At 41.4% G+C, this 26453-nt stretch overlaps 7 protein-coding genes across 7 annotated transcripts; 4 read left to right on the forward strand and 3 right to left on the reverse strand.

Moving 5' to 3' along the window:
* Positions 1-303: 303 nt before the first annotated feature.
* BCR41DRAFT_358804 (HisG-domain-containing protein) lies at positions 304-1750 on the forward strand. Its single transcript, XM_022025115.1, has 2 exons — positions 304-1075; positions 1359-1750. The coding sequence occupies exons 1-2, from the start codon at positions 538-540 to the stop codon at positions 1742-1744; spliced, it is 924 nt and encodes a 307-aa protein (XP_021878679.1). The 5' UTR covers positions 304-537; the 3' UTR covers positions 1745-1750.
* Positions 1751-2029: 279 nt separating this feature from the next.
* BCR41DRAFT_339508 (aspartic peptidase domain-containing protein) lies at positions 2030-3849 on the reverse strand. Its single transcript, XM_022022162.1, has 3 exons — positions 3441-3849; positions 3304-3315; positions 2030-3151 (listed from the first exon to the last, which is right to left on the reverse strand). Exons 1-3 carry the CDS (start codon positions 3750-3752, stop codon positions 2258-2260), a joined length of 1218 nt encoding a protein of 405 aa, XP_021878680.1. The 5' UTR covers positions 3753-3849; the 3' UTR covers positions 2030-2257.
* Positions 3850-5546: 1697 nt separating this feature from the next.
* BCR41DRAFT_358806 (hypothetical protein) lies at positions 5547-6940 on the reverse strand. Its single transcript, XM_022025116.1, has 4 exons — positions 6668-6940; positions 6414-6589; positions 5943-6310; positions 5547-5855 (listed from the first exon to the last, which is right to left on the reverse strand). The coding sequence occupies exons 1-4, from the start codon at positions 6687-6689 to the stop codon at positions 5567-5569; spliced, it is 855 nt and encodes a 284-aa protein (XP_021878681.1). The 5' UTR covers positions 6690-6940; the 3' UTR covers positions 5547-5566.
* A 116-nt stretch (positions 6941-7056) lies between these two features.
* Positions 7057-11327, forward strand: BCR41DRAFT_424256 (Mis6-domain-containing protein). The gene is made up of 15 exons (XM_022030396.1): positions 7057-7082; positions 7223-7322; positions 7470-7601; positions 7754-7869; positions 7978-8087; positions 8193-8264; positions 8376-8616; positions 8732-8800; positions 8911-9189; positions 9307-9424; positions 9542-9606; positions 9714-9829; positions 9940-10509; positions 10650-10764; positions 10881-11327. The coding sequence occupies exons 1-15, from the start codon at positions 7074-7076 to the stop codon at positions 11103-11105; spliced, it is 2337 nt and encodes a 778-aa protein (XP_021878682.1). The 5' UTR covers positions 7057-7073; the 3' UTR covers positions 11106-11327.
* A 197-nt stretch (positions 11328-11524) lies between these two features.
* BCR41DRAFT_398928 (hypothetical protein) lies at positions 11525-16403 on the reverse strand (the record flags this gene model as incomplete). The annotated part of the gene is made up of 4 exons (XM_022029010.1): positions 11525-12924; positions 13085-15634; positions 15720-15944; positions 16043-16403. 4 exons carry the CDS (start codon positions 16401-16403, stop codon positions 11525-11527), a joined length of 4536 nt encoding a protein of 1511 aa, XP_021878683.1.
* Positions 16404-22448: 6045 nt separating this feature from the next.
* Positions 22449-23632, forward strand: BCR41DRAFT_358812 (hypothetical protein). Its single transcript, XM_022025117.1, has 4 exons — positions 22449-22827; positions 22932-23024; positions 23117-23213; positions 23307-23632. Exons 1-4 carry the CDS (start codon positions 22715-22717, stop codon positions 23472-23474), a joined length of 471 nt encoding a protein of 156 aa, XP_021878684.1. The 5' UTR covers positions 22449-22714; the 3' UTR covers positions 23475-23632.
* A 1459-nt stretch (positions 23633-25091) lies between these two features.
* On the forward strand, positions 25092-26433 carry BCR41DRAFT_372969 (hypothetical protein; the record flags this gene model as incomplete). Its single annotated transcript, XM_022026730.1, has 2 exons — positions 25092-25407; positions 25724-26433. The coding sequence occupies 2 exons, from the start codon at positions 25092-25094 to the stop codon at positions 26431-26433; spliced, it is 1026 nt and encodes a 341-aa protein (XP_021878685.1).
* Positions 26434-26453: the final 20 nt, after the last annotated feature.

Here is a 26453-nt window from a genome sequence, read left to right on the forward strand (position 1 = left end):
GTCATGTGACAGGTTGAAAAAGACAATTTTTCTTCTTTTCTTGACAACCCGGGTTGTCAAATAACAAAAAAGTGAAAATTGAAGACCTGGGTTGCCAAATAAGCCGGTGTGACTGCTAAATTAGGGGGGGGTTGTCAAATAAGAGTGACAACCCGGGTTGTCAAATAGATTCACCCTAAATATTTATTTAAGTTAGACTACGTGACTTGCACGTATACAAGTCCCATTGATAGATATGTACTGTACGTGCACCTGAGATGGTCGTTAATTGGCTTGATCTATTGTGAGTCAAAGAATAAGAGAAAATGGTGGCGTCAACTGTACGGCATTACGACAGACATATCAGGCACAGTTGTTGATCTATGCGGTCATCGTTTGGGAGCTTTTACTGGGGCGGAGATTTTCTTTTTTTCACACACACACTCTTTTCACTTCATTTGATTTCTTTATTCATTCATTCATTCCTTGAAATTCCTTACAGATCACTTAAATCTTGTTCCCTTACTTTCGTCATTTGTTTTTGTCTTTCAAATTACTATGGAACTCATCAAAGATCTCCCCGACCGTTTGCTCTTTGCAGTCCCCAAGAAGGGCCGTCTTCATGCTTCATGTCTCTCTTTGCTCGAAGGCGCTGATATTCAGTTCCACCGCAAGAACCGTCTCGACATTGCATTGGTGAAGAACTTGCCGATCGCATTGGTCTTTTTGCCTGCTGGTGACATTGCCAAGTTTGTGGGTGAAGGAGACGTGGATTTAGGTATCACAGGTCAGGATATGGTGGCAGAAGCCGGTGCACAGGACAAAGTCACTGAGATTATGGAATTGGGCTTTGGTAAATGTCGATTGTGTGTTCAAGTCCCGATGAAGAATGGAGCAGCCAATGTTCAGGAACTGGTCGGCAAGAGGATCGCTACTTCATTTGAAGGCATTGCAGGCAACTTCTTCAAGGAGATCGATGCTAAGGTCGCTGATGCTAATGGAACCAAGGGAACAGCGGAGCAAAAGAAGACAGAGCTGGTCTTTGTCAGCGGAAGTGTCGAAGCTGCCTGTGCTCTTGGACTCGCTGACGGTATTGGTAAGCCATTTGTCTCTTCCTTGAGATTCCACATAAAAAAAAGTAAAAGGATTATGAGTTTGACCTTGGATAAGCTGAGACTGGAGGGTGATGGCGGCACACAATGTGAAAATGATGAATGATGAAATTCAGGAACAAAATATACTGGATGTGGGGAAGAGGAAGGTCGTACAAAGAATTTTTTATACAGCAACATGATTTTCCGATTGTTTTTTCTTATCAAATCTAATTTGCATACGCCTATTTTTTTTTTTAAAAAAAAAAAAAAAAAAAAAAAAAATAGTCGATCTTGTCGAGTCTGGAGAAACTATGCAGGCTGCGGGACTTCACGACATCGAGACGATTTTGTCCTCACAAGCAGTATTAATCGCCTCCAGAAAACCCAAACACCCTGATCTGGTGCAGACAATTGCTGGACGGATAAAGGGAGTCATTGCAGCACAAAAGTATGTCTACATCAATTACAATATCGAACGCAAGCACCTCAAGGAGGCTTCTTTGATTACCCCTGGTCGTCAGGCCCCTACGGTCTCACCTCTCGAGAACCCAGACTGGGTGGCAGTCAGTTCCATGGTCCTCAAGAACAACGTTGCACAGTCTATGGATGATTTAGAGGCCATTGGCGCCCGTGATATTCTCTTGTTCGCTATCCAGAACTGCCGTGTTTAACATTATACGAATAAATAATAATTTGATATTGATTATTTTGATAGTATAAAGCGAGATCGTTTTATATCGCGTCATGTCACACCATGACCTTACTTCTGCGTGGTTTCGCATCTTGTGGCAAAGGAGCTATTTTCATATTATTTTAGCGAAGTGGGCAGTGATGCAACCAAATATTCGAAAGACTTTACACTAGAGGCAATGGTTGGGCTCTTCCGCACGCGCGCGACTTCCATACTGAACACCTTTACAGAATCTTTCCAACTTGAATAGGTTTTTGTAAGAAACAGGGTATAGTTTACTTTACGTTTGTATAAGGATAACAGAGTATAAATGAATATTACATGTATCTTATTTTTTATACTACATATTTAAATATATTTTAAATGGTATATTCATGAGCGTATCAGCCTTTGATAGACCAGAAGAGACGGGTCGAATGTCCAGCATCCCACCCATTATAATGCTGATTATATAATTAGAACGACCGAGCCTTTTTTTGTGTATGCGTGTGTTTTAGTCATACTTCAAGGGTGCGATGCCGATACGAGCTTCACCTTGGTCAAAGACACAGTAATTGTTCTTAATGAAAACATCACCCAAGATCCAAAGGCCTTCCTGACCACCTTGAATGCCTGAGAAACAGTTTCCAGACCCATCTCCAACATCCTCAAATGCCAGATCTGCAATTGGTACATTGAATGCAGTTCCACTCATTGTAAACGTGATGTTGTCCTCAGTGTTTGAGCTCAAGGAGCAGGGAACTGTCCATCCGTTCTTGGGATCTTTCAGTGCACCTTCGATCTTGCTGTGGATGGCATTCGCAGCTTTATCGCTCACGATGATCAATGTCGTACCGGTGTCCACAATACCCTCAGAGGACTGTTGGATAGAATCGTCATTGAACCCAGCATCCTCAACCTTGATTTGCCAGTAGCCTTTCTTGGTGATGGGGACATAGGTCAACTCGCCCAAGAATTTAGACTCATCAATATCACCAAAGAGATACTCACCCCCAACCCCGCCGTTTCGGCGGACTGAGGGCAAAAAGACGGAGATAACGGGTTTCTCTAATAGGCCAGCTTCAATTGCATTGTCCAAGAAGGTCTTGACGCCAGGTACGGTTTCAATGGTATTGAAACCAAGGCCAAAGAGACCATCCGAAATCGAGGAAGAGAAATGGGATGACTGTTTTTGAGCAAGACCAATTGTCTGGTAAACAGAAATGCCTCCGACAGTGACGATGTCATTGCCCAAGATACCAGAGGCACTAGACTGATCACCATAGGTGATCTTCCAACGACGGCCATCTTCTTGGAACGTCGAAGAGAGAGAAGGATCATATTGAGCATGTTGCTTGCAGGCGGCAGATGTGCAGTTCACAGCGGGAAACCAGATATCGGAAGAGCCCTGTTTTTAAAAAGTGAGCATGTGTGTGTATGTAGGGGTGATAAACAAAATAAAATTTGTGTGTCAGTGTCAGTTCAGAGACAGGGCCCATGCGAGGTCAAAGCGTGCAGCAACATAAAAATTTTCCGAATCAACAAAAAGAAAAAACTTACAGTATCAAAATCCTATGAGGGACAAGAGAGAAAAAAAAAGGCCAAATATGATCAGCGCACTGTTTACTGGGGAGAACAACTCACTTTCATCCTTACTATTGCATGCATCATCTGTCAGATCTATTAATATTTCTTACCAGCTTGACTTCCTGTGGAGGCGTACCGACGGAGACAACTCCATAATACTCCAAATCGTTTTCGACATTAGTCACATCAACACGGCCGGACGAAGCCAAGACCTTCACGACACCTGGGAAGCGACTGTTGAGTTTGGCCAATTGTGCTGGAACATTGTGCTTGAAACGAGGGTTGCGGGTCAAAGCAACGGAATGACTCTTGTACGACCCCGCTGGCGGACCAAATAGGCTATGCGGCCTTCGATCAATGGGTGCTGCATTTGTAAGGGACAAGACAGCGACTGCCAATGAAATAATTGAGGCGATCTTCATGATGGGTTATGGAAATAGAAGGGAGAAAATGAAAAGAAAAGAAAGCTAGAAAGAATGCAGGTGACAGAGAATGTGAGCAAGCGTCGTTGGATGTGAATGCAAGAAGATGTAGAAAAAAAAATAATAAAGGGTGGGGTTTTCTCCACTTTTATAGATAATAATGGAATGGACGTTTAGAAAAAAGTAAAAGGATAAAAAGCTCTTGTTTAAGGTTTATTTATTTTCCTGTCTGTTTCGTACCTGAATAGATGGATGCAGATACATGTGCGCAAGGGACCTCCACTAAGACATTTAAATGTCTTGGAATGATGTCTCTGTCCTCCATGTTTCCTCCCGCCCCTTTGCTCTTACACATGTTGGTTTTTTAGCCTATGCCTGACACAACTTGTTTGCCTTGCTCTTTTCTTTTTAACTTTGGGGGTGGGTGGGAAGCTAAAGTCTATTTGACTATGGTAGATCCTTATGTCCCTGTGTAATGGACCGCGTGCATGGCACGGACTCAAGTGGTGGCACAGGCACAAGTAATGAGTGATGTGTATCCCAATTCCCGTCATCTCACATTTTCCGCAACACTGGAAGATCAAGTGTCTAACAATCTACATTATCCTTCTCCTTTTCCTTTTTATCTTTTTAACTTTTTCATGAGCAGGATCTTGATCAATACGAGTCGCAGTTACCCAAAGTTTTCTTTGTTAATCAAATCTTGGTCAATGTGCTTTGTTAAAAATATATTGTGCAATTAGATTGCCCATCGGCTCAAAAGAACAACAAAGCATCTTTGTATTGTATCATTATATTTTTCATCAATCTATCATCCATAGGTAGAAAGTGTATACATAAAATAGAGCAGCACTTACCTTCGATTGCTCCTTTTTTTGTCTTTATCGAACTATTGCCTCTTGGAATCAGCTCACCAATCCATCCTCTAATGTTGTCCAGGTGTGTCTTGCTCAGAAAAAGGATATCTTAGGCCTTCTTTTTCCATTTCCTCTCTCGCCATCAACTGTCATCGATATTAACCCTGTCTTTGCATTATTCCATTATGACCATACCCTTTCCTTTCATTACTATCTCATCAATCCCGTTTCCATTCATTCATCATTTAAACGCTCTGCCAAGTCTTTGACTCGTCTCTGGTCATTAACGTGGAGCGAAAGTTGGTGTAAGGATACGTTTATGTTTTGGGTATATTTCAAAAAAAAAAAAAAAAAAAAAAAAAAAGTCTAGTGAGCCCTACAACGCCCCTTTCTCTCTCTTACCTCTTTAGCGAGGGAACGACAGAAATGGGGGGGAGGGGATGGAAAAAGAGGGCTGTCCAACAGGCCGTCCACCAGGAGTGCTTGCGGTGGATGCTGAAGTTCTCATGCTGGTCCCTTTGAATGTCATGGGAAGGCAGCCACGGTACGAGCTATTTCTCTATCAATGAAAAAACCCACCCACAGTATATTTTATCATTACTATTATAAAAGAGAGAGAAGCTGCAGAAGCATCGCGAGTCAAGCGCATTTTGCTATTCAAAACAGTGGAGAAAGGTTACACACAGAGACCAGGGGCGCAAGAGGAAGATTTTAATGCAGGAGAAATAGGAACCGATGCTGTTACAAGTCTATCTGTTATTGAAAATTTCCGAAAAAATATATAAAGAAATATGTTATCGAAGGCCATTTATTCATTTTGTTAGATTTTATTACTGTTATTATTATTATCGCTATTTCTGCGTCCAAAGTATCATTTTATATGTAACTCGAGAGAGTTAAGGCGAATATCTTTTTTTTTTTTTTTTTTTTTTTTTTTGGTATTTCCAATCATTTGGCTCATTTGATTCTCTCCCAGGGAAATCCACTTGGCTCAAACTCTGGGCGATCATGCAGTAGTGATACCAACCACTCTGTACACTCGACCAGACGAGGGCCACTACGGTTGAACATTTGATTTCCATCGACCAACGCGACCGTCGTTGCTTTATCGTGCAAGGTTCTGAACCAATCTTTAGTCATCAGCAGATCATACTCCTTACGTGTTGCTGTCAAATCCAATCCACAAGGACAAATAATAATGACTTCAGGATCTGTGGCAATCACGTCAGACTCAGGAACGCGCTTTCTAAAGAAAGAAGGAAAGAAAAAACAATGACAAATGTTAGCAAGTACAAATGTTACAAAAGATAATATTGTTAATGGATGAACTTACGAGTGCGAACCAGGTGGATTGATAGGATGAACACCCCCAGCCATTTCGATCATTTCAGGTGTCCAATGACCCGCAGGATATATAGGATCGGTCCATTCAAAAAACATGACTCTTTTAGATTTGTACTCTGGATTGTCCTTCTTGGCCTGAGCTCCTATATCGATACATCGTTGGATCCTTCGTTCTAATTCTGCACGGGCTTTAGCAGCGCCTTCGGCATGGCCAATTGCATTTCCCACAGTAGTGACACTTTCCATGACCTCGGCGACTGAGGTAGGATTTAAGGTCACGATTTCGGGGCGAGGGTTCATATTACTAGCCACACGTTGCACACTCACAAGGTCAATTGAACAAACGGTGCAGAGGTCCTGATATAATGGAAAGAGAGATACATTTGAAACTAGAAAAACAAATATCTTCATGGCAATGGTCTTTTTTTTTTTTTTTTTTTTTTTTTTTGCGGGCGCTTACCTGTGTGACAATGATGGTAGGCTGGAGGGCCTTTAATTGATCGACATCTAGATGATAAAGACTATTGCCCTGAGAGAGAGCCTCTGAGACTTGACGATCGACGTCAGCAGAGCTCGTGAAGTTTGTTTTGGCACGCGTCAACATTGGCAGATGCTGGATCGTGGAAGGAAAGTCATCTGGTATCAGGGCGAAAAAAATCAGCGAAAAATAATGAAGTTTCCTTTAACAGGAGCTAGATGAGCAAAGTGTAATACCTTCATGACTCCTGGCTACCATCTCGGATTCGCCACCGACTAAACAAATCTATAATGTGTATCAAAAGATAAAAAAAATGAACTAGCATGTTTTTGTCGAAGGCCTACATGATACATTCAGTAAGCCAATAAATGTAGCCACAGAGACAGGTACATATTTCCCCCTGACATACAATTTCTGCTGCGGAAGGCAAGAGACTAACGATGCGAGCCATCCTGTTTCTTTGCCAAATTGCTTTAATGACAAGGTGGATGTGCTTTATTTTTACAATCCAAGTCCTTCTTGCTCCAGGTGCATGGAATCAATTCTCTCAGCCACACATGACTTTAATAAGCTTTGTGGACGTCCCAGTTTCCTGCTTCAAGTTTTTTTTTTTTTTCTCACAATTACTAAACGTAATGGAAGATGACCGAGGTATAGACATTACAATAAAGACACAGGAACAATGGAGCTATGAGTTTACAAGGATGCTGCATGAAGAGTGCTAACAGGGCAGCAAATAAATAAAAAAACCTGTTTTGCATTGACAAAATCATGCTGCATTGTCTTTTTAGACGAACCACAAAGAGATACTTGAGAACTTTCACGTGGAAGAACTCACGTTAGAGGAAGCGGACGAAACCATTGTCAATAGTCTTGAGAGAATTGAGCGAAGTATGGAATCTCCTCTGGAAGAAGAAAAAGAGAAAAGTTCCTGATAGAAGAAAAGCATAATGTGTTTTAATAAAAAAAAAAAAAAAAAAAAAAAAAAAAAACTCATATGATTCTGTTCTGGAATAATATATCTTTTTTCTTTTTTAGATGGTGGTGTACGAGGCGGAAAACCCACAGTACTTCGAACATTGAATACACTCAGTTCTATTGCCCATAGTTTTGGATTATCGCCAGAACAACTTTCACAGCTGCTAGACATCATCCTGATTGGCAAAATCGGTAAAAAAAAAAAAAAAAAAAAAAAAAAAAACAGATATCAATACCTACTAAGATCTGAAGAAGAGAAAAAAAGTGTAATGAATACCGTATATCTGAGCTCAACCACCTTTTGCTCCTTCTTATATGGTCCATCAAACCGCATTCATTTTTAGACGATACTACGACTCGGAAGTTGATCAGACTGTTGCTTCCACGTCAACATGTACCAGAGATGTGTGCCATCAAAGTCATGGGATGCTTAGGCAGACGGCTTGCCTTTTCAAACCAAGTAAATTGTTCAACACATGGAAAGCGATGCTCTTTGGATCTCAACTCACAGAGACTTTGTTGAGAATAACTATCTTATCTTTATTATATCTATGGCTATGGTATTTAGGCAGCATTACTTCGATGGATGATTGTTGTTTATAACGTCATTGACAGTCGGACAAAACTCCAGCGGCTCTACGGGGTCGCATTCCATTATCTGTCCTATGAAACGTTGAGGTAGCTTCAAATGTGAACAAATAAGTTTAACTGTAGGACAATAAAAGCGCACAGCTGGGTTATACTGCATCCATCTGTCTGACAAAGTTTAATTTTTCTACATAGGACACCGCTATGCCATCTTCTCTACTATATGACCCGGCGGGAAGATGTGAAGCCTTACAGGATTAGGAAGCTGTATGCAGAAAGAGGAAAGAGAGGCTTTGGATTGTTGAATAATATCAAAGAATATTAAACTAAAAGCAAGGGATATGTTTTATATGATGTTTCTCTCTTGGGACTGTTTAGTATGGACCTACAGATGACAGTCGGAAAGGAGCCAGTACTTGTAGGGCTGCTTCATGTTTATAAGTCCTATTTTCCGGATTTGATTCTGGCTCCATTGACAATATCAAATCGAACCATTTTTAAGTGTCCAGACCAGCCCATGTCGATCTTGATAATGGGATTGCAGGAGAAGTGGAGCCATCTTAATCAAGGTCAAGAGACGACACTTGTTGCCTCCAAGGCTCCTATTGTCAGAAGCGGGGTAAACAACAGTAGAGGATTGCCATCATGTCTCTGTCCTTCAAAAAAAAAAAAAAAAAAAAAAAAAAATTAGAACTGACAGTAACACTCTTCTACTTGTATACATTTACTTTTAGGTCAAAAGACAAAAAACTTCACATACTTCTCTTCCTGACGCATACTCTATATATCGTAAAGGAGATGATGTAGGGAGTCAGCACGCACTAACACAGAAAATAACGCATTGATATGACTATCTTAATGGAATGAAGCTAATTCTATTATTAATGTAACGACTGCATTCTTCACAATATAGATAAAAGCAATACCATTATCTCAAATCACCTCTCTAAATTCGCTTGTAAAACACATCGACACTCTTGCTCTTCCGGACCAACTTTCCTCTGTGCTTTCCAATCGAGTATTACAACATGTTCTCTGTTTGCAACCTTCACAGTCAGTTGTGGAACGGATAAGTTACTGGCTTGGGCAAGAACTAATGGATCTTTGGTATTGGAGGGAGAAAACAAATGCTACAAAAGCTCGGTTTGAGGGTATCCTTTCCAAGGTGGTGGAGATTACTGCCATGATCAAGGTGAGTCTATATAGGCGAAGTATACTGTTTACTTGCTTTCTATGATTATTCAGCCCAACAATACTCATGCTGTAGTTTTACTTCGTTATTTCCTTTGTCGGATTTCCTGCCTTTAAGGATCTGCTGCCTATTGTTGAACAGTTCCTAATGTCGTTTCTCAGGATCTGGAATGGAGAAGATCATCAAAGAAATATCTTTACTCTTTTGACATATCTGCGACCTCGCTCATATGAAGGTTTGTTTACTTGGCTTTCATATGTTAATGTATTTGCTGTGAGCTCAGTACTTGTTGAAAAGACATATCCTTTATAACTTTTATCCTTTTTTCTTTTTATCTGTGCCTCATTGATAGAACTACATGTGCATTTCCTGAAACCATTACATCGTCTTTTTTACTTCATGGGCCCAGTTTGGAAGGTAAGAAAGGAGCTGGAGAAGAGGAATGAGGAATTGTGAGCACAGTTGAATACAATAGGCGTTTCAGAGCTTAAACTAAACTGAAAGGAAACATATATTGTTTTTAGGGTGAACTCATCCTTTGCTACAGAAAGCTGCTTCAGCGTTGGGCACAATTCAAGTGGAATGAATATTTGGAAGTAGGCCGAAACCCACGGCTCTCAAAGGAGGGCCTGCAAAAGCTGTAAGCAGCATCTCTCTATATTGATTGTTTTCCTTCTGAAAACTTATTAGATATTTATTTATTTTATTGCTTTTCTTTTCCTTTTTCTTTATGCCCGCAAAAAAAAAAAGCCGTCGGTTATTTTCAGCACTAGCACCAAATGTGGACTACATGGGGACGATAAGGGCATTAATAGGACATGTCGACAGTATTTCTAGCGTGGCGTTGGAGATGGAACACGACCATATAGCGGTCCAACACGCAGTCCTCTCATTTTTCGATTTTACCTCTTCACTCTCTGGTGTCTATAAAGTCCCTCTGGCGGTCATTTTTCCACACTCGACCATCGTTTATAGGTGTTTCCTCTCAGATTCAGGTATGGCACTCTCGAGAATCTGTGGGATCGTGTATCAATATAAACAAGCGTTCGAGTCGTTTGAAAAGGATCAGCAGCTGCAATACGAGCTGCTAGTACAATCGCAGATGTCTACACGGAAAAGCGACACTGGCGATGACAACCCAGCAGGGAAACAATCACTACAAGCAGGCGCAGCCCTACCGGCACCGTTCGAAGTTCCAGGATATAATCGTGAATACGTTGTGCTGTTCAATAGCTTTGTAATGGACATCTGCAACTTTCTATGGCGGAACCGTGCTTTTAATAAGACAGACAAAAATGCACTAGGATTTTCAATGGACCAGTACGTGCCCCTCTCTTTTTTTTTTTTTTTTTTTTTTTTTTTTTGATGATTGTTTGCTTATGCTGAGATGATTGTTCTCTTTCTCACCGTGCTGTTTTATTTTATTTTTTTTTTTTAAAAAAAAAAAAAAAAAAAAAAAGTCGTACCATTACGCAAATAAAGCGAGTATGTGCAGATGCTGGACTCAATATGAACAATATGATGTCTATCACTCATTCGATCGCCATGTCTGGCTATTCTGCGAGATTCCTAAAGGTAACAGTTCGGCATCTTTCTTTAAATAAAGGAAAAAGAAAGAAAAAGAAAAGGAAATGCATACCATGTCATCACCAAAATAACACCTTGCATCCATTGCTTGCCCGTCTACCTAGTCACTTGAAGAACAAAATAACATTCCTGAGGAGAAGCGACTTCGAGCCCCTGCATCGAGCTCTGCACTTAAAGATATGGTCACTAAAGGAGGCCTAAATATGAAATTTGATGAATTTCGCGTCCAGTACCTTGATCATCTAGAGCAGAATGGGTTTGAAGGGATCTCACAGTTCCTCTTTGATAGTATCACTGCCTTGTTACAACGGAAACTCCAAAGTCAATAAGGGCAACGAGAAGTAGCAAAGGAGAAGTCGGCAGCAAAAGAAACAAGAGATAGCATTATTGTCACCAGCTGAGAACCCTGTTTCTTCTTCAAATGGTGAAACATAAATAAAAGTGCAATGCACCTTTTACCGCCACTGTTATCAGCGCTTCTCTCCTCATTTACTCTTAAAATCAAACGAATATTGACTGACTAGAACTATAATGCCATCGAACAGTAGGCTGTAAATACCAAACAATGAAGCTAAATAAAGGACAAACAAGTCGTTGGATGTAAAGCGAAGATAATAAAAAAATAGCTTCTAATTCCTTTTTGAGATGAAGCATTATTATATTATATTATATTAAAGGGAAAAATTCACTGTCAATCTCAATTTACTATACATGGTGGTTTACTGGAATTATACAATATATATTAAAACTATGCGACCTGTGCCTGCATTGCGGTCTTGGGCTGAAGTGGTTGGTAACGCTCTGACATCAGCTCTTCTCGTTGATCATAGCGTTCGCTGGCTTGTGGTACTATCGCTCGTGCCGCTGCAGATATTCTCTCATCCTCCAACCTATCAACCATCACCCACCCAACAGCTCTATCCTGGACAGGCTCCAACATCACCCATCCGCTCTCCTGTCCAGCCATGTGCTCGATACACATCCACGGGAATACTTCATCCATCGACTCTATTGTTCTTGTCATCACATCTTGACGCTTCACACCCACAGGGAACAATCTGCGCTTACGGCCTCCACTGTTTGATTTATGAATTGTTGTTGGCAAGGCTGAGGCCAAGGAAGTTGTTGATCCCGAAAGATATAGATTGGCCAACTTCTTGGATTTTCTTCCAAAGAGTTTGTTCCTTCCTTTGCTCTTGACAGCAACAGCTGCAACATCCGAGGTTGCAGAGGCAGTACGCTTGTGTTGCCTTTTATAACGAGCTCCCGGCGAAGACGACACAGAAGAACCATGTCCACCACCACCAACAACAGCTGTTCCAGGCTTCGTGATGGTTTTGGAAGGTGAAAAGGGCGCTCCCCCTGTTGCTGATGGCCTGTCGGACATACTCCTCTGAACACTGTCGCGTCCTTCTCCATCCGCCGCTGGGAATCCTGTTGCTGAAATCGCATCGATCGATCGTGCTGATTTGAGACTGCCATTCGGGCTGAGGTTCGGGCTCGGGTAGATTTGCTGTACTTGCTGAGGGCTCGCGATCGACTTGCTGGTGATAGTGGGTGGGTGAGGAAATAGATCCAGTTGGGGCATGATCGAGTCCTTCGCAAATGTGCCGCTGCTGATGATCATGGCTTGACCGTTCCTTCTCGCAGATTCCGCTTTGAGCGCCGCTAGCGCCTCGGGGTCGCTCGCCACTGCCAGGAAGCTTTCTCTGGCAACTTTCATCGCCGCAGCCCTCTGCGCCTGGCTGGGTCCTCGTTGTTGATTCTGTGCTTGTTCTTGACCTAGCTGTCCCGGGAGTTCCAAAGTTGGGCTGGGCAAGCTGGCTGATAATATTCTCATATGATCGCTGTCTTGCTGCCACTGGTGCTGCCACTGGTGCTGCTGCTGCTGAGGACCCTCCTGGGACAGTTGAAGTTGATGTAGCTGAGTCGGTTCAATGAAATAATCAGATTTGAATCCTATTTCCGAGAATTGATTCCATCGCAATTGGTAGTAGAGCTTACCATCCTTCAAAAGAGTTGCGGTTGAGAAACTGAGTTCCTTCTCGACCACATCTGTCTTGGGGATGATCGACTCCGTTGATGTTGCTGGTGTCTCTGACTGCCCTGAAAACTTCTTTGACTCCTTTGCTTTCGCATTATCATCGTCTATTTTTACAATAAATTAATCCCAAACAAAGGAAATAAAGAAAGAGGTATGATTTAGAAACCTGCATATCTTTTTTTTTTTTTTTTTTTTTTTTTTGGCAATTACAAGGCTTAAAGCACAAGATTCATATGGTTCATAAAAGAGTTGATTTTGGCATACCACTATCTTTGGCAGTTGAATGAGACTGCTGCAGAGACTTTACGGAGAGTATAGGGCCTGACTTGGGCTTTTGAAGCTCTTTCCTAATAGATTGGGAGCTACTCGAGCTAAGAAGTACCTCAGATTTACGACGTATGCCTGTGAATCCTGCTGGATGAAGTTCTCTGTGTTGCTGTTGCTGCATTCCATTTACTGTTGGATTCGAATTGACGTTGTCGGATTGGATAGGAATGGGCGACTGAGCAAACTGTTTACAGTTCTCCAGAGTCTCCGATCCAGATCCACTCTGGAAGGGTGCTGGTGCGGCGGTGGATGGAAGCTGGTCCTCAGAATTTGAGCAGAAGCTCAACTCTGTGGGGCCAAGGCCATCGTTCATAAAACTCAACTCAAGGCGAGGAGGTTCAAATGAGACCGAAGGCGTTGGCATAGGGACAGCACCAACCTCTTGGTTGGACTTTGCAGCTTTAAGCTGGTCATCACTATGTTTTGAGCGCAATTTGAATGAAAGAGCGCGAATGAAGCCAGAGGTTCTGGACTTGCTATCGCTATTCGAGGACTGAGAAGATATCGGTGCTCCAGAGAAGGTCGCGCTCTGTCTAAGAGAAGGGCGAATCTTAGTGCTTGTGGAGCTGACCGGTCGCTTTTGGCTGTGACTACTCTTGGGAATGGTATTAGTCATTGACCGCCTGGACGCGTCTGCAGATGCTGTGCCGCGATAGCCAGAAGGCGGTGAGACAGGGCGTTCAGGAAAGCTTTCGTGGAATTTTGATTTCATTTCAGATCTAGGTGACAAGGGCGCCATCGTTGGGATAGGAGCAAACATAATGCTGACCTCTGTAGGCCGAGTGATAGCCTCTGTTGGCTTGAGCTCATCAGCAGAAACTGGCTCGGTTGCGGAGGTGCTGGCTTCTTCATACTGTGGAGGAAGATTGGTTGTGTTAAGCTCAATCATGGATTTTGGTCGATCATTTGCAGAGATAGAAGAGCCTCGGCGTGATGAGACTACCGAACCTCGCTCCAGGTCTAGAGGAGATAGGTGCAATGAGAAAGCAGAGCTGGCTCGAGCGGGATCTTGGTGATCAGCATTTTTAACTTGGAGCAATTGGAACCGGATGTCATTGACAACAAGATCTTTTTCCAATTGTACAGCCAGGTCGTGGGCCAAAATGTCCGCTTGCAACTCTTCAGGTCGTCTATGGATATAGCTGTACGCTGCAGCTGGATTCATCGAAATGGATCGACGTATAGCAGAGTTTCGTCTCGAATGGTGAGGACGGAAAGAAGGAGAAGTTCTGGAAGGATAGTTCTGTGCTACAGCTTGATTGATGCGAGCACGAGTTGGGGACATAACACGTTGAATGGAGCCCTGTGGAGGGATGCTCAAAGATAGGGGGTAGTTTTGGTATGCTGGAGGGCCCTGCGAGTGTCCCACATGAGTGGACGGGCTTTGTTGCTTTAAATGATTACGAAGGCCTTGTGGCGAAGGCGTATATGCTGGGCTACTCATTCCGAGTCCATTTGCATTATTTGAGCGGCTGACATGTTTGCTAGCTCCGCATGGCTGAGATTGGAAGCTGGTTAAGGATGGTGCATCATTTGAGGTCATATCTACATGCTTGCTAAAGTCCCAGTTGAGGCCGTCTGCGAAATCTAGGGTAAGGGAGTCGTTCGGATCTTCTTCATGTGCGTGAGACACTTCAGGGTCTGATTCATAGCCATCAACAGGGGAAGTAACTTCTACAGGAAGCATATAGAGACTCTCCATGTCCGTTACCGAGGACCTTCGTCGCATGGGCTCTGCTGGACGAAGCATACTGTTCCGATCTGATCGCAGGCGATTCAAATGTGATTGATCTTGCATGAGCTCTTCATACTCTGTAATATCGTCTATATGTTGGACGCTTGGTAACGCAATGGGTGCGGAGACGGGGAAAGTGGGCTTCGCATTCAAATGAGGCTGCGAGGGTGACGCACCATACATTGCACTGGATTGTGAAAGAGGGGATCCTGGTCGGGGAACAACCATATCAAAATAACCGGTATGATTGGTAGCATATGACTGTGGTGTGCCAGCACCTGGAGTTCGCCAACCTGCCGAGCCTGGTAAACTTGAACCAGTGCTCGAGGGCAAGGAGATGTCATGTCCAGAAGGGAGATTAATACTATTCGGAATATGTCCAATATCTCGGCTACTCTGACGGGCACTCTTAAGAACGCGAGTCTCATTGCAGATGTATCTATTTTCATCTACTTCGTCCTCTTGATCAATTTTGGCCAGGTCATATGTAGTCTTGATGCGCAGGAAAGCTCTTAAAAGATCCTCACATGCAGCTCCCCAGAGGTTGCGCTGCTGCAAGGATGCATCAAATGTTGTGAACTCACGTTCTGGACCAGCCATAATACTGAGCGAGATTGCCTTGGCGACAGCAACAAGGGTCATGTTATTGAGATGGGCGAGCAGTGTGACATCAGCACAGAGCGAAAAGAGGTCAAGGAGGATGGCGCGGTTAGTTGGTGGCAAATTGTGTGCGAATTTGGTGAAGTTACGATCTATAATTCAAGTATAAGGAATAAATTAGTTACTGCCAATGGGGATGAAGCAGAGTAAATACTATACTACATAATTTCACAATACCTTGCTCTACATAGAGAGATTGATAGTCCTCATAAGTGACAAGGATCTGTTCAGAGTAGCGGATGGCCCATTTCATGGCATGAGCCACGAGATGAATGTCAATTTGGTGCAATGGCGAGAGCTCTGTGCTTGCGTCGTCGTCGAGAATTATGCGAATCGTGTCAATGATGACTTTTTGACTCTGGGCCATTTGGACCTGTCGAAGGATACCCTTAGTTGCCAATCCTATAAAGATGGGAGGATTTGCGTGAGTAACTCCAGATCGGCCGTTTATACTTCATAAGATTGTCAAAGTGGCAAGTGCATTCGCCCATCACACTAACCTCGTTCACGGATCTCTTTAATGCAGCGTTTAACGATCAATGATGTTACTTCCATGGAGAGGTCTGGCAGCGCTTCATGAGGATTGACTTCTTCATCAGCAAAGACCTTCGAAATGAGCCCTTTCTTTTGTATGCTCTTTGCACGACGAAGGTTGCCACCGCTTGAGGTGCGAAGCAAAGTGTTTTGGCGTGAAGGCGATTTGGCACCAATGGGTGGCCGAAGTGTCTTGGACCGAGATACACCATTTGAGGGTGTGTGGGCAACAGCGCTATTGGATGGCATTGTTGAGTTACCATTACTCTGAGCAGCTCTGAATTGCTCGCGCAAACTCTTTGCACTGGAAACAAGTCGAACGGACATGATGGATGTCGCAATAGTTGTTAAACAAAAGGGTCGAGAGTAAATTTAAATGAAGAGGGAAGAGAAGAAAGAGGAAAAGAGTAGGAGTATAGATTGTGTTTGATATGTTGGTATGTTGATGGGAATGTATCGTGAGACTAAGAGTCAGATTGTTGATTCCTGAACGTTGATTCCAGAAGCACAGGCACACGTCGGTGGTACAAAAACAAAGAGAAAAAGAATATGGTTAGTAACTCATGGGACACAAAGGCGACCTTACAAACCATAATTGTGGTATTTTATTTTATTTTGCAGAACGGCTAGTGTAAAGGTGTACAAAATGAGGAGTTAATGGAGACGCATGCACAGAGCATGCACCGATTCATGCGGAATGAGAATGAGAATGAGAAAAGAGAGAAGGGACGGAAGGAAAGTGAAAGAAAAGAGAAAGAGAAAGAGAGAGGATGGGAAATGGAACGATATTTGTCAAGAGCATTGGACAAGGGGTATTGCTGATGTTGCAGGTCCTCTTATTTTTGTATTGCGCAGGAGAACGGAGTCATCAAGAGCGCAATGTGTTACGATGGATAAAAATTACTGAAAATAGACGAAAGTCTTGTACGATATAACAGCAGTAGATAAGGGTATATGTGGGGGAAGAACGAGAGGATATGAAGATGAATCATAGGATGTTTATAGTGTAACAGTGGTGACCAAGTCTCTCCGCTTTGTAACCTCTTTTAACTTTTATGGCTCAACGCGCTCACAAACCCACAAACCCCAGGAATACAGCCAAATGAATACTCCAGCCTGTAACTGAATGTTGCGGAGTATAAAAAGACTATAAATACGTTCGTTTTTTTTTTAAAAAAATGAAAATGAAAAAAAAAAAAAAGGTAAAGCTGCGTGACCGTCTAAATGCACGGCAAGAGGACAAAAGGGCTCTCAAGCCGAATGGAGGGGACTGTAAAGAGGTAAAAAAAAAATAGAAGTGTGGATGATAAATTTTGCGGATGGGGGATGGTATTAATGAAGTGCTAGAAATAATTTTGGAGAAAGGACAAGGGGGCAGGATGCATACACGGATTTGACAAGACAAAGCAGGCAGATGTCTCAAATAAATGAATTATGGAACCATGGCGCGCAGCGACAGTCAAAGGTAAACGTTGACATGTTTCCCCTTTTGAAAGTACAGCCAACTGAATATGGTTTAACATCCGCAAGATCCTCTTTTTTTTTAGTCCTCTTGTTCTTTACCTGGAGAGTAGGCTACGCGTGTAGGAGATCCAGCCTTGATTGCGATTGATGGAACGATGGGTTTTTTGTTTTATTGCTACAGGCTGATAAAAGTGGATAGGCAGATAATCAAAACAGGAAAGGAGTCAGCCCTTCAAAGCTCCAAATCGAAGTACAAGCGAATGGACAGGAAGCTGAACATGAAAAAAAGCAGTAGAGAGATCATCCCAATATGTGTGCAATAAGGAGCGGGTCTTCATTAAATAAAGAAAAGAAAGCTGCAATCAAGGGAAGGATGGGTTTGCAGGACTATGACACAAAAAGGAGCATGACTGACATTACTGACATGGAGAAAGAAAATGAATAATCAAGGAGTTCTAGCAAAGGGGACGTGTAACATAAACACAAACAGTGAAAAAGCTCAATTCCATGCGACAGCGCGGCACTGCCATGCGGTACTCTAAGCTGCACCAGAAACCACATTACAATTCACTACATCCTGGAGCGAAAAATATCGATTCTGATATTGCAACAGGAACAGCGACAATCAGAGACGAAGTGTCGAGAAATAAAAGTAAAGGGTAGAAGAAGGAATGGGTTTTGAAAAGTTGTCAAGCACGAAACTCACTCCTCGATTCCTTTTGAAGCGTGTGACCTTACTTTGAGATGAAAGAAATTATTCGATTATGGGATGCTTTTTTGTTTTTTTTCGTATCAGTTAATTATATGCGAGAAATGCCGGAGGATAGACGTGAGCTGGGTAGTAAAGAATTAGGATGTATATGTGTTATTAAGAGTATTACTAGGAAATGTTAGTATGAAGATGAGAGAGACTAATTATTATTAAAAGGAATACATATTAGAATTTAGATAGTAGGTAAAGGGAACAATAACAGGAACAGTTTTTTTTTTGTGGGCCACAGATGGTGGTATTTATATCAGGGGGGCTATTTGAAAAAGACAAAAAGATTGAGTGACAAAACGGGAGATGAATAGCAATGCTTCATAATTTTTTTTAATCGCTTGAGGGATGCACGCAACAAGCGGAAATGGGACTGACAAGGCCAAACAGGACAAGGCGACATGGATATTTTGCAGAGGGGTTATAGTAGGTTTGTGTTTGTCTGAGATCGGATTTTCAGCATGCCTTTCTTGTTTATTTGTTTTCCGTTACAAAGTGTATTCCTACACTTTATCCCGGACATAAGAGAAATGTATTTAGACCAATCTTTAGCAGACCCGCCAGCCCTACCCTTCCACTGTAGCATAAACAAATCACCATTCGTGCCCCTCTTATTCGTCCAACTCCATGCACGCGTTATTTCTTTTTTTTTATTTGTTCAAACAATTCAATCCAAACGTCTTTGTAATTATATCCAGGCATCAATGATCAATGATCGTTTCACGCGTTTATACATCCATGACCTCTTCCTCTTCACTTACGTGCGATAGCAGAGCTGCTCACCAACTGTCGGCGTCTTTGTCAGGGAATATTTACCTGCTCACGACATGAATGCCTTGGCAGCTTCCTACATTATCTTTTATTAAGAATCAATGCATCCCTTTATTAATATCATTTTTAACTCACAACTGTGTTGAACACTATAAGCACATCTACAAGTCACCAAATAATCCCTGAGACCTTAAAGAGGCAAGTCTTCTTAAGCTAACGAGGAATTGACCAATGCTCAGCAACTTCTTTGGCAAGGGGAGTGCTTACCTTCTTCCAAGTTCCGATATGCATCCCACCCTTACTACTTGTTAATTTTACCGATTTGATGAGGAAAACAATCAACCACACTCATCGAGGAACGTGCACTCTGTTAATGAGCAGTAAAGACGAATAGCCCACAAAAAAAAAAGGGTGAGGGCCCTTTCCGTAAAAGTTGGCTTTTCTAAAAATGTGCCTAATTGTGATTCCTCCTTCTGGCCAAGAAAGGAATTCTATCGTAAAAAAAAGCAAAGGAATGAGAGTTCATACAAGGTTCAGGATCAGAGAAAGAGAGATTTCTTCAACTACATGCTGGTTTCTCCAAGGCCCATGTTTGCAAAATACTAATAAAAAAACCACAGAAGTCGTTAGTTCCCGATCCACTCGTGGTGAGTGTTGTGGGCAATTGATATCTATTTAATGTTTAAGTGCTTGTTTACTGTAATTTTATTTTGTCCCGTGGAATGCTGGTGAATGCATGATGTCTGCCCTGAAAGTCTCAAATTCCGTTTGTTTTGGCTGTGAAGTGGCTAGACTGAAAGTTTATGATAATAATAATGCAAACATTGGTATGAGCTTAGGACTATGCCCTAACCTCCATGCCCCATGCACCAGATCTCCCTATTCATCCATTCATCCACCCCCTTCACTCCTTTGTTCCCCTTTCTTCCTTCGATCGACTTAACTACATGTAACAATCTATATGTCATGAATGCTATGAAACCTTCACACTCCTTAGGCTGTACATGTATAACCTTACATTTGAGGACAGAGGGCAGAAGACAGAGGACAGAGGACAGAGAACAAAGGACAAAAGACAGAGGGCTATGTGAGCAAATATCATCCACAGCCAACTAAACCATTATTGACCGAATAATTGCTACTCTTTACCCGCTCATCTCAATAGAGACGAATGTCAGCGGAGATCATGGAGCGTTTTATCTGTGCTCGTTGACATATTGATACCAGTCGAAGAATTGCTCACAAATATTTTGTCCTACACGAATGATACTTCCCAGCACTGTGACATCTCATCAAATAAACACGATAAATACAGAAGCGTCTTTTCCATAATCTCTGGGAGAACAGTGCAGTTGCTCACGCCATTTATCATCTCAACAAGTATATTCATACATACATGACGGAAGAGCAACTAAACAAGAAGTTTTTTGGGGGAAAATGGGAAAGAGGTAAATATCAATAGAGATGGCAATGCCATGTGGCAATGAAAAGTGCCTTGGCTCATGATTTTTGCTAATCATCTCACCTCTTTTTTTTTTTTTTTTTTTTTTTTTTTTTTTTTAATAACCAAGCAGTAGTAGATAATTAAAAATTGTGTGTGCAATCAATAAAACTATGTTGATCAAAAGATTTTTTGACGAAAACTTTTTTATTTTTGACAAGCCAATGCCGCTGTGGCTAAAAAAAAGGAGGGTAGCGCATTGACGCGTCTAATACCTCCAAGGGATGCTCCAAAAAAAAAAAAAAAAAAAAAAAAAGACAAGAGGGTGCACACATACTCAAGTAGAAGTATCGATATACTTTGTCGATAGGAATCCACCTAAAAGTCACATCCCTCAAGCCAACATCCTGCTAAGCTTGGCATAGAAATAACGTGACATCTTCAATTACCTATGTATACATATATCTATACTGCTACCTTCACCCAGCCAACAGCGTAAGGAAATAAACATTGATGCAAGGGACGATCGAACGGTAAAAACCTTTTCAGAAGTGGGATGGCATTTCCTTAAAAAAAATTGCATCATATTCAATGATAGAAATGCAGATCTCAAAAGTGGATATTTTCGGACGCGGAGTGAGGGATTGTTTTTTTCAGCTTATTTACTTCCCATCAAAAGAGCAATCAAGTCGCCCTGTAGTATTTAGTATTTAGAAGTAATGGTAAAAGTCACTGCAATAGACTATTAGTCCCATGATCTCCTGAAGAGCACGACAGGAGCATAACTTTCAAGATAGTAACCACAGAACAATTTTATTCACCAATGAGCATGTAGGCTGTCATAGTATGAGTAGTCCCAACCAATTTTTGTTTCGCTGGTGGTTATCTTCACCTGGAAAGGAGCCGATTTAATTTTGTATGAATTATATTTCTCTAAATAGTTTACATGGGCAGCCATTAACTCCTTGTATTATTTGTCCGGACATGCTTTGTCCCATCAATTCTTGTCGATTAATATCCATAGACTTATTGAAGAAAAAAAAAGCCACTGTACGAATTGACTACAGACACAGTGGGATGACATTAAGAGAAAGAGAAGGGCTACGAAGGTGAAGACTTAATCGGGGATTAACTAATCGGATTAACTAATTGCTGTTCAAAATTGCTGAAGATTGGATGCCAACAATTTTATATCCGCATAAGATTTTTGGTCTTTAAAGTCCGGAGTGCATCATCAAAACTATATACATACAGTATTGCTTTTCAATACGTTTTTGATAGCTCTTTACTAATCAATGCTCTTCGTTCTATACTCCAAGACTGCCTCTATCAGAATCCTGGTGAATATTACACGCTTGGAGCATGTATAAATTATCTGTCTGAAGATGCGTCAGATCATATTTGTAATCACAGGAATAAAATAAACCCTAGTCTATTCTCTAGTTCCTTAGAATCATAAGGATCAGTCAGCTGGATACTCCTATCCTTTCTGTGAAGAAAAAAAAAAAAAAAAAAAAAAAAAAAAAGATGGGATCCAAAACGAACTTGATAAGGCAGAGAGCACCGGCTCCTGAAAAGGGTGGAGGGACGGCATAAGCGGACGGCCTTGGTTTCGGATGAGTCGGCGAAGCTGATGGACATAAACTACGGCCGTGGTCAAGTGCTTGTTGAAAGCTGTCAAACGAATGATAATTATATGTTCATACTCGAGACAACTAGATAGGATTATTGAGCTGCTCCATGGCTTAGTTGCTTGCGAACAGTTATATCTAAAGGATCCACATGAAGAATCTACGGAAAAAAACTCAGTAAGAACTATCGATTCCGCCCATGTTTGTTGGAAACTTGAATTCACGTGTGCTCTTTTTGTTCCTGAAAAGAAAGTTAGTTATTAGGTTAATAGGAGTGTCTTTAGAAAGTAGAAATTGCTCACAATCCAACTTTGTTCTTTGGAATGCAAGGCGCAAAGGCTCCTAATAACATGCAGAATGCTTATGAAAAGAGAGAATGTTGAATGTGAACAAGCTTCATGCCTTCATCATACTTGACCTCCCTTGCTCCCTACACCTTCTTTCTTCCCTTTTTACCAGAATCCTAAAATATATTCGACACTACAGAGAGGCACACTGGATTTTTTTTTTACAGGAATCGGACATTGCAAAGGGACATTAGCATCATTTACACTAATTCATCAGATTCATCATGTCGTTCGGGCCACAAACCGGTTTTCTGAAAGGAGACTTTATTATGTCTACACTTCTTGCTATCCTGGGTTTCATTGTATTGGGATCAATGGCCAAGAACAGTTGGTGGGAGTATGGATCCTTTATTCTATTTCTTGTCCCATGCTGTCGTTATAAACAAGGGTTTAAGGAACAAGAGTCTAACAAAGTTTTCATATATATAATGTATCTTGCAGAATTCTGCCAGGTCAGAGTGTTTGTCTACTTCTCGGTAATCCTCGGGAATTAAAATTCCATTCATCAGCCTGTGTGTTTACAGTCTTTGTGGGGTATGCAAAATGATCTGTGTTATGGCTCGAAGAAACTCAATAGGCTTCATCCAACTCACTTTTTATTACAACAATTATTTATTGTCACACAGCTTCATGATTGCAGCCGGAGGAATAGGCTTGTTTTCAATGGATTATGTCACCTGGAAGAGATCAGAGCGTTTCAAGGGCAGGCGTGCCTCCATCGCAGTATGCTCCTATTGCATTTTTAATTTTAAGACGACCCGAACGTCCTTTTTTTGTTGGTCATAACGTTTTCTTTCCTTCTCTTTATCATACTAGGCATTGTTGATTTCTCCAATCATGTCATTCTTTTCCTTTTCTACTGCCATTGTTATTGGAACGGGCATCACCAAATTTTGCAACAACTTTGATGTCAATGGTCACTCGAGGCCTGATATCTGTCATGCTGCCAGTAAGGATAAATCCCAATATTATCTGAGTATTTGAACTTAATTAGCTGTAAAATGGTTGTAGTCTACTCGCTTTTACTTGACTTTTACTTTTTTTTTCTAGTTACGAATTTGGCAGGTTTGAAGACTGGAGTCGGTGCAGCTACCCTAGCTGGCTTCTTGTTTACACTTTACGGATTCAGTGAATATGCTCAGTACCGACGCCGCCATATCAATGGTGACAAGGTAAAGGAAATCAACATGCCCGTATACCATCGGTCCAATCCTATTCCAATACAAAGATGTTTTACTAACAGACGTTTATTTTTAAATACCAGTGGTAAATTATACCTCGTCTTTTATAAATTATTAGAATCATAGAAAAAAATCACGACAATCGCTTAATAGACCCCAATTAAAGGACACAGTATATTATAGTTAACACACATTCTATTGTCTAGACAGTTCATCAACATATCTACATTGAAAGGCCTTTGTTATCTGCCCTATCTCCCTTTTCTCTTTCTATTTTTCTCCTTTTATTAATACCTAGAACTGTGAATATAATCTGTCCTACGATATGTATTTATTTTTAGGCACATTAAAAAATGACTTGCTGTACTACATGTCCAATTGAACTTTGGATCTGATCAATTTCAGCAGACGTCGGAGTTTAACAGCTCCAACCGCAACGCATGCCATCGCGAGAGATAGAAAATGTCGCGTTGTCATTTAGTTTTTGAGACGCGCTTTTTCTTTTCTCTTTTTTCCTTTTTATATTTTATGTACAATTGACCCATATCTCATCTGCCCAAGTTGAACAAATGAAGCGAAAGGCTTAAGTGAGCTTATTCCAGCCTGCTCAAAGTTGTTAAAATGAGGAAGGAAGCAAAGGCTTTTCTTGAAACGCTTCATTTGTGGCAAACACAAGTTTAAATAGTTAGATGTTTAGTTGTGAGATAATAAATCCTTAGCTATGGTATTTTAACCATTTAAAGGCTCGCTTAAAGCCTTTTTAAGCAGACAAATTCATAAAATATCTGTAGGAGGCACTAATATAGATTGAGGTACATTTATTCCATGGATAAGAGAGAATTATTGAGAGAGCTAGAGTGCCGAACCATAAAATAATAACGGTAATTATGTATATAAAAAAAAAGGATGACTCCAATGAAGCAGCTATATAGGGACAACACCGATGGCTCCGTTGTACCAGTGTTCGTTGTGTCTATCATTGAGATTAAATTATAATCATCAGCTTGGCATAAAACAAGTCAGCCGTTAGGGGAAACAGACCATTATTTCTTCTCAGATAGGGCTACCTTTCGGTCCAATTTAAACTCTGGATTGACATGAATAAAGAATATATAAACGAGTAGTGCTGAGAGTATCATTGCTTGGGGTCCGCTTGATTGATGTACACCACAAAGCACTTTTATTAATATAGATACTGATTGATGGGGAAGTTGTACAGATTAAAAAGCCTCATGATTGAAGATAACTAGGCTTTTTTTTTTCTGCTTGGTGATGTGAATAAATAAAGTGTTTTTGGATCACTCTCTTTTCCTCCTCTTACTCATTCATTTTCTTCCTTCATTATCTTTTAACTGCTTACATTGGCTTTTTGCTTCTTGCTGGACGCTCATCATTTACTTACTCTCACATACGGCTCGATATGACTTCATTTACACTTAAAGAGGGCCACGACACGGTTCTTCCTATTGTTTGTAATGAGCTTACGGAATCTGGCCCTGGATCGATGGTTTCATGTGCCATCAACACTATACACAAGTTAACTTTAACCTTGGTTCGACGGGATGCGCACCTCGTGGTGAATGTCCATATCGCCAAGGAAGTGTGTCAGAAGTGTAATGATGGCAAATATATCATTCCCTATGAATCCATGCACATCGTTTCGCATAGAAATTCCATGAGACCCTTTCGTAGCGTTTACATGAAAGCGAATGAATTTTACAAAGATGGTGTTAAAGGTAAAGCATATGAGCGCAACACACACATTGGTATTAAATACATCAGTCCATATCAGTGTTAGAGTCGAAAATACTAATAAATTAGCAATGATAAAAAAAAAAAAAAAAAAAGTTTCGTTTCCCGTCAATAGTGTGCTTTATAAAGGCCAATATCGCTTTGACATAGTCCTTTCAACGGAAACGAGCCGGTTGAGCAGGCTCATGATGGGAGATCTGAAGTATCCACAGGCTCTTTCCAAACATCGCGAGATTATGTTAACTTTACTTCGAGATACCAATACCCTCGACACGTGCTTTACTTTTAAATCGGACAAAGTTTCTTCTGACGTTGAGCTCTGGGCACACCGATCCATCCTGTGCAGATACAAACCTTTTGTCGACATTATTAAAAGAGTCCCCAAGCCTACCAAGCTATCCTGGATAAAAGATACTAATGATATGAGAACAACCGAGGAAACATTGTATAGCACCTGTTCGACTGAGACCAATGAAAACTTCGATAACAACCCGAGCGATTTCGCTGTAGTGGTTGTGCAAAAGTTTTCTGCAGCTACGATCTGCGCCATGCTATTATACATTTATACTGGAGAGGTTAATCTTGCTGTTGACACTGGTAAATTTGCCATCAGCAAGGGCAACAGTTGCTTGAGGGTCAGCAGTTCTCAAGGACAATACGCCAAAGCCATTGCACCACATTCTTTAGAGTCAGACGTGGTCTGGGGTTTTAAGGATGCGACATGGGCGGAGTTATTGGCCGCAGCGGAGGAATATGGTGTGGCGGATCTTAAAGAACGCTGTGAGCGAGAAATATGCGATGACATCAATGAGTCGAATGCTTTTGAGCTCTTGTTCAAAGTGGGTACTCGGTTCGAAGAGGTCAAGAATTCAGTCATTGCCTATATCGTGTTCAACATGGATTCGATGTTTCCAAAAGACAGCGATCCATTTGCTCCCTACAAGGATCATCCTTCCTGTCATGACATGATGCTGGAAGTGATGCGTCAACGAGCCGAGTATGACCCCTAAAACATCATGCTATTCCAGGA

The sequence above is a fragment of the Lobosporangium transversale genome, assembly GCF_002105155.1.
Source record: "Lobosporangium transversale strain NRRL 3116 chromosome Unknown BCR41scaffold_35, whole genome shotgun sequence".
In the NCBI taxonomy this organism is placed as follows: Eukaryota; Fungi; Mortierellomycota; class Mortierellomycetes; order Mortierellales; family Mortierellaceae; genus Lobosporangium; species Lobosporangium transversale.

Excerpts from the sequence above, each read along its gene's own strand:
- BCR41DRAFT_358804 (XM_022025115.1), top strand. The coding sequence starts at position 538 with ATGGAACTCATCAAAGATCTCCCCGACCGTTTGCTCTTTGCAGTCCCC. Across the intron at positions 1,076-1,358 it reads TGGACTCGCTGACGGTATTG|TCGATCTTGTCGAGTCTGGA; the intron begins GTAAGCCATTTG and ends AAAAAAAAATAG.
- BCR41DRAFT_339508 (XM_022022162.1), bottom strand. The coding sequence starts at position 3,752 with ATGAAGATCGCCTCAATTATTTCATTGGCAGTCGCTGTCTTGTCCCTT.
- BCR41DRAFT_358806 (XM_022025116.1), bottom strand. The coding sequence starts at position 6,689 with ATGGTAGCCAGGAGTCATGAAG. Across the intron at positions 6,590-6,667 it reads GGTAGCCAGGAGTCATGAAG|ATGACTTTCCTTCCACGATC; the intron begins GTATTACACTTT and ends CCCTGATACCAG. Across the intron at positions 5,856-5,942 it reads AATCCACCTGGTTCGCACTC|AAAGCGCGTTCCTGAGTCTG; the intron begins GTAAGTTCATCC and ends TTCTTTCTTTAG.
- BCR41DRAFT_424256 (XM_022030396.1), top strand. Across the intron at positions 7,602-7,753 it reads CATCCTGATTGGCAAAATCG|ACGATACTACGACTCGGAAG; the intron begins GTAAAAAAAAAA and ends ATTCATTTTTAG. Across the intron at positions 7,870-7,977 it reads GGCTTGCCTTTTCAAACCAA|GCAGCATTACTTCGATGGAT; the intron begins GTAAATTGTTCA and ends TATGGTATTTAG.
- BCR41DRAFT_358812 (XM_022025117.1), top strand. The coding sequence starts at position 22,715 with ATGTCGTTCGGGCCACAAACCGGTTTTCTGAAAGGAGACTTTATTATG. Across the intron at positions 22,828-22,931 it reads GCCAAGAACAGTTGGTGGGA|AATTCTGCCAGGTCAGAGTG; the intron begins GTATGGATCCTT and ends TGTATCTTGCAG. Across the intron at positions 23,025-23,116 it reads GTGTTTACAGTCTTTGTGGG|CTTCATGATTGCAGCCGGAG; the intron begins GTATGCAAAATG and ends ATTGTCACACAG.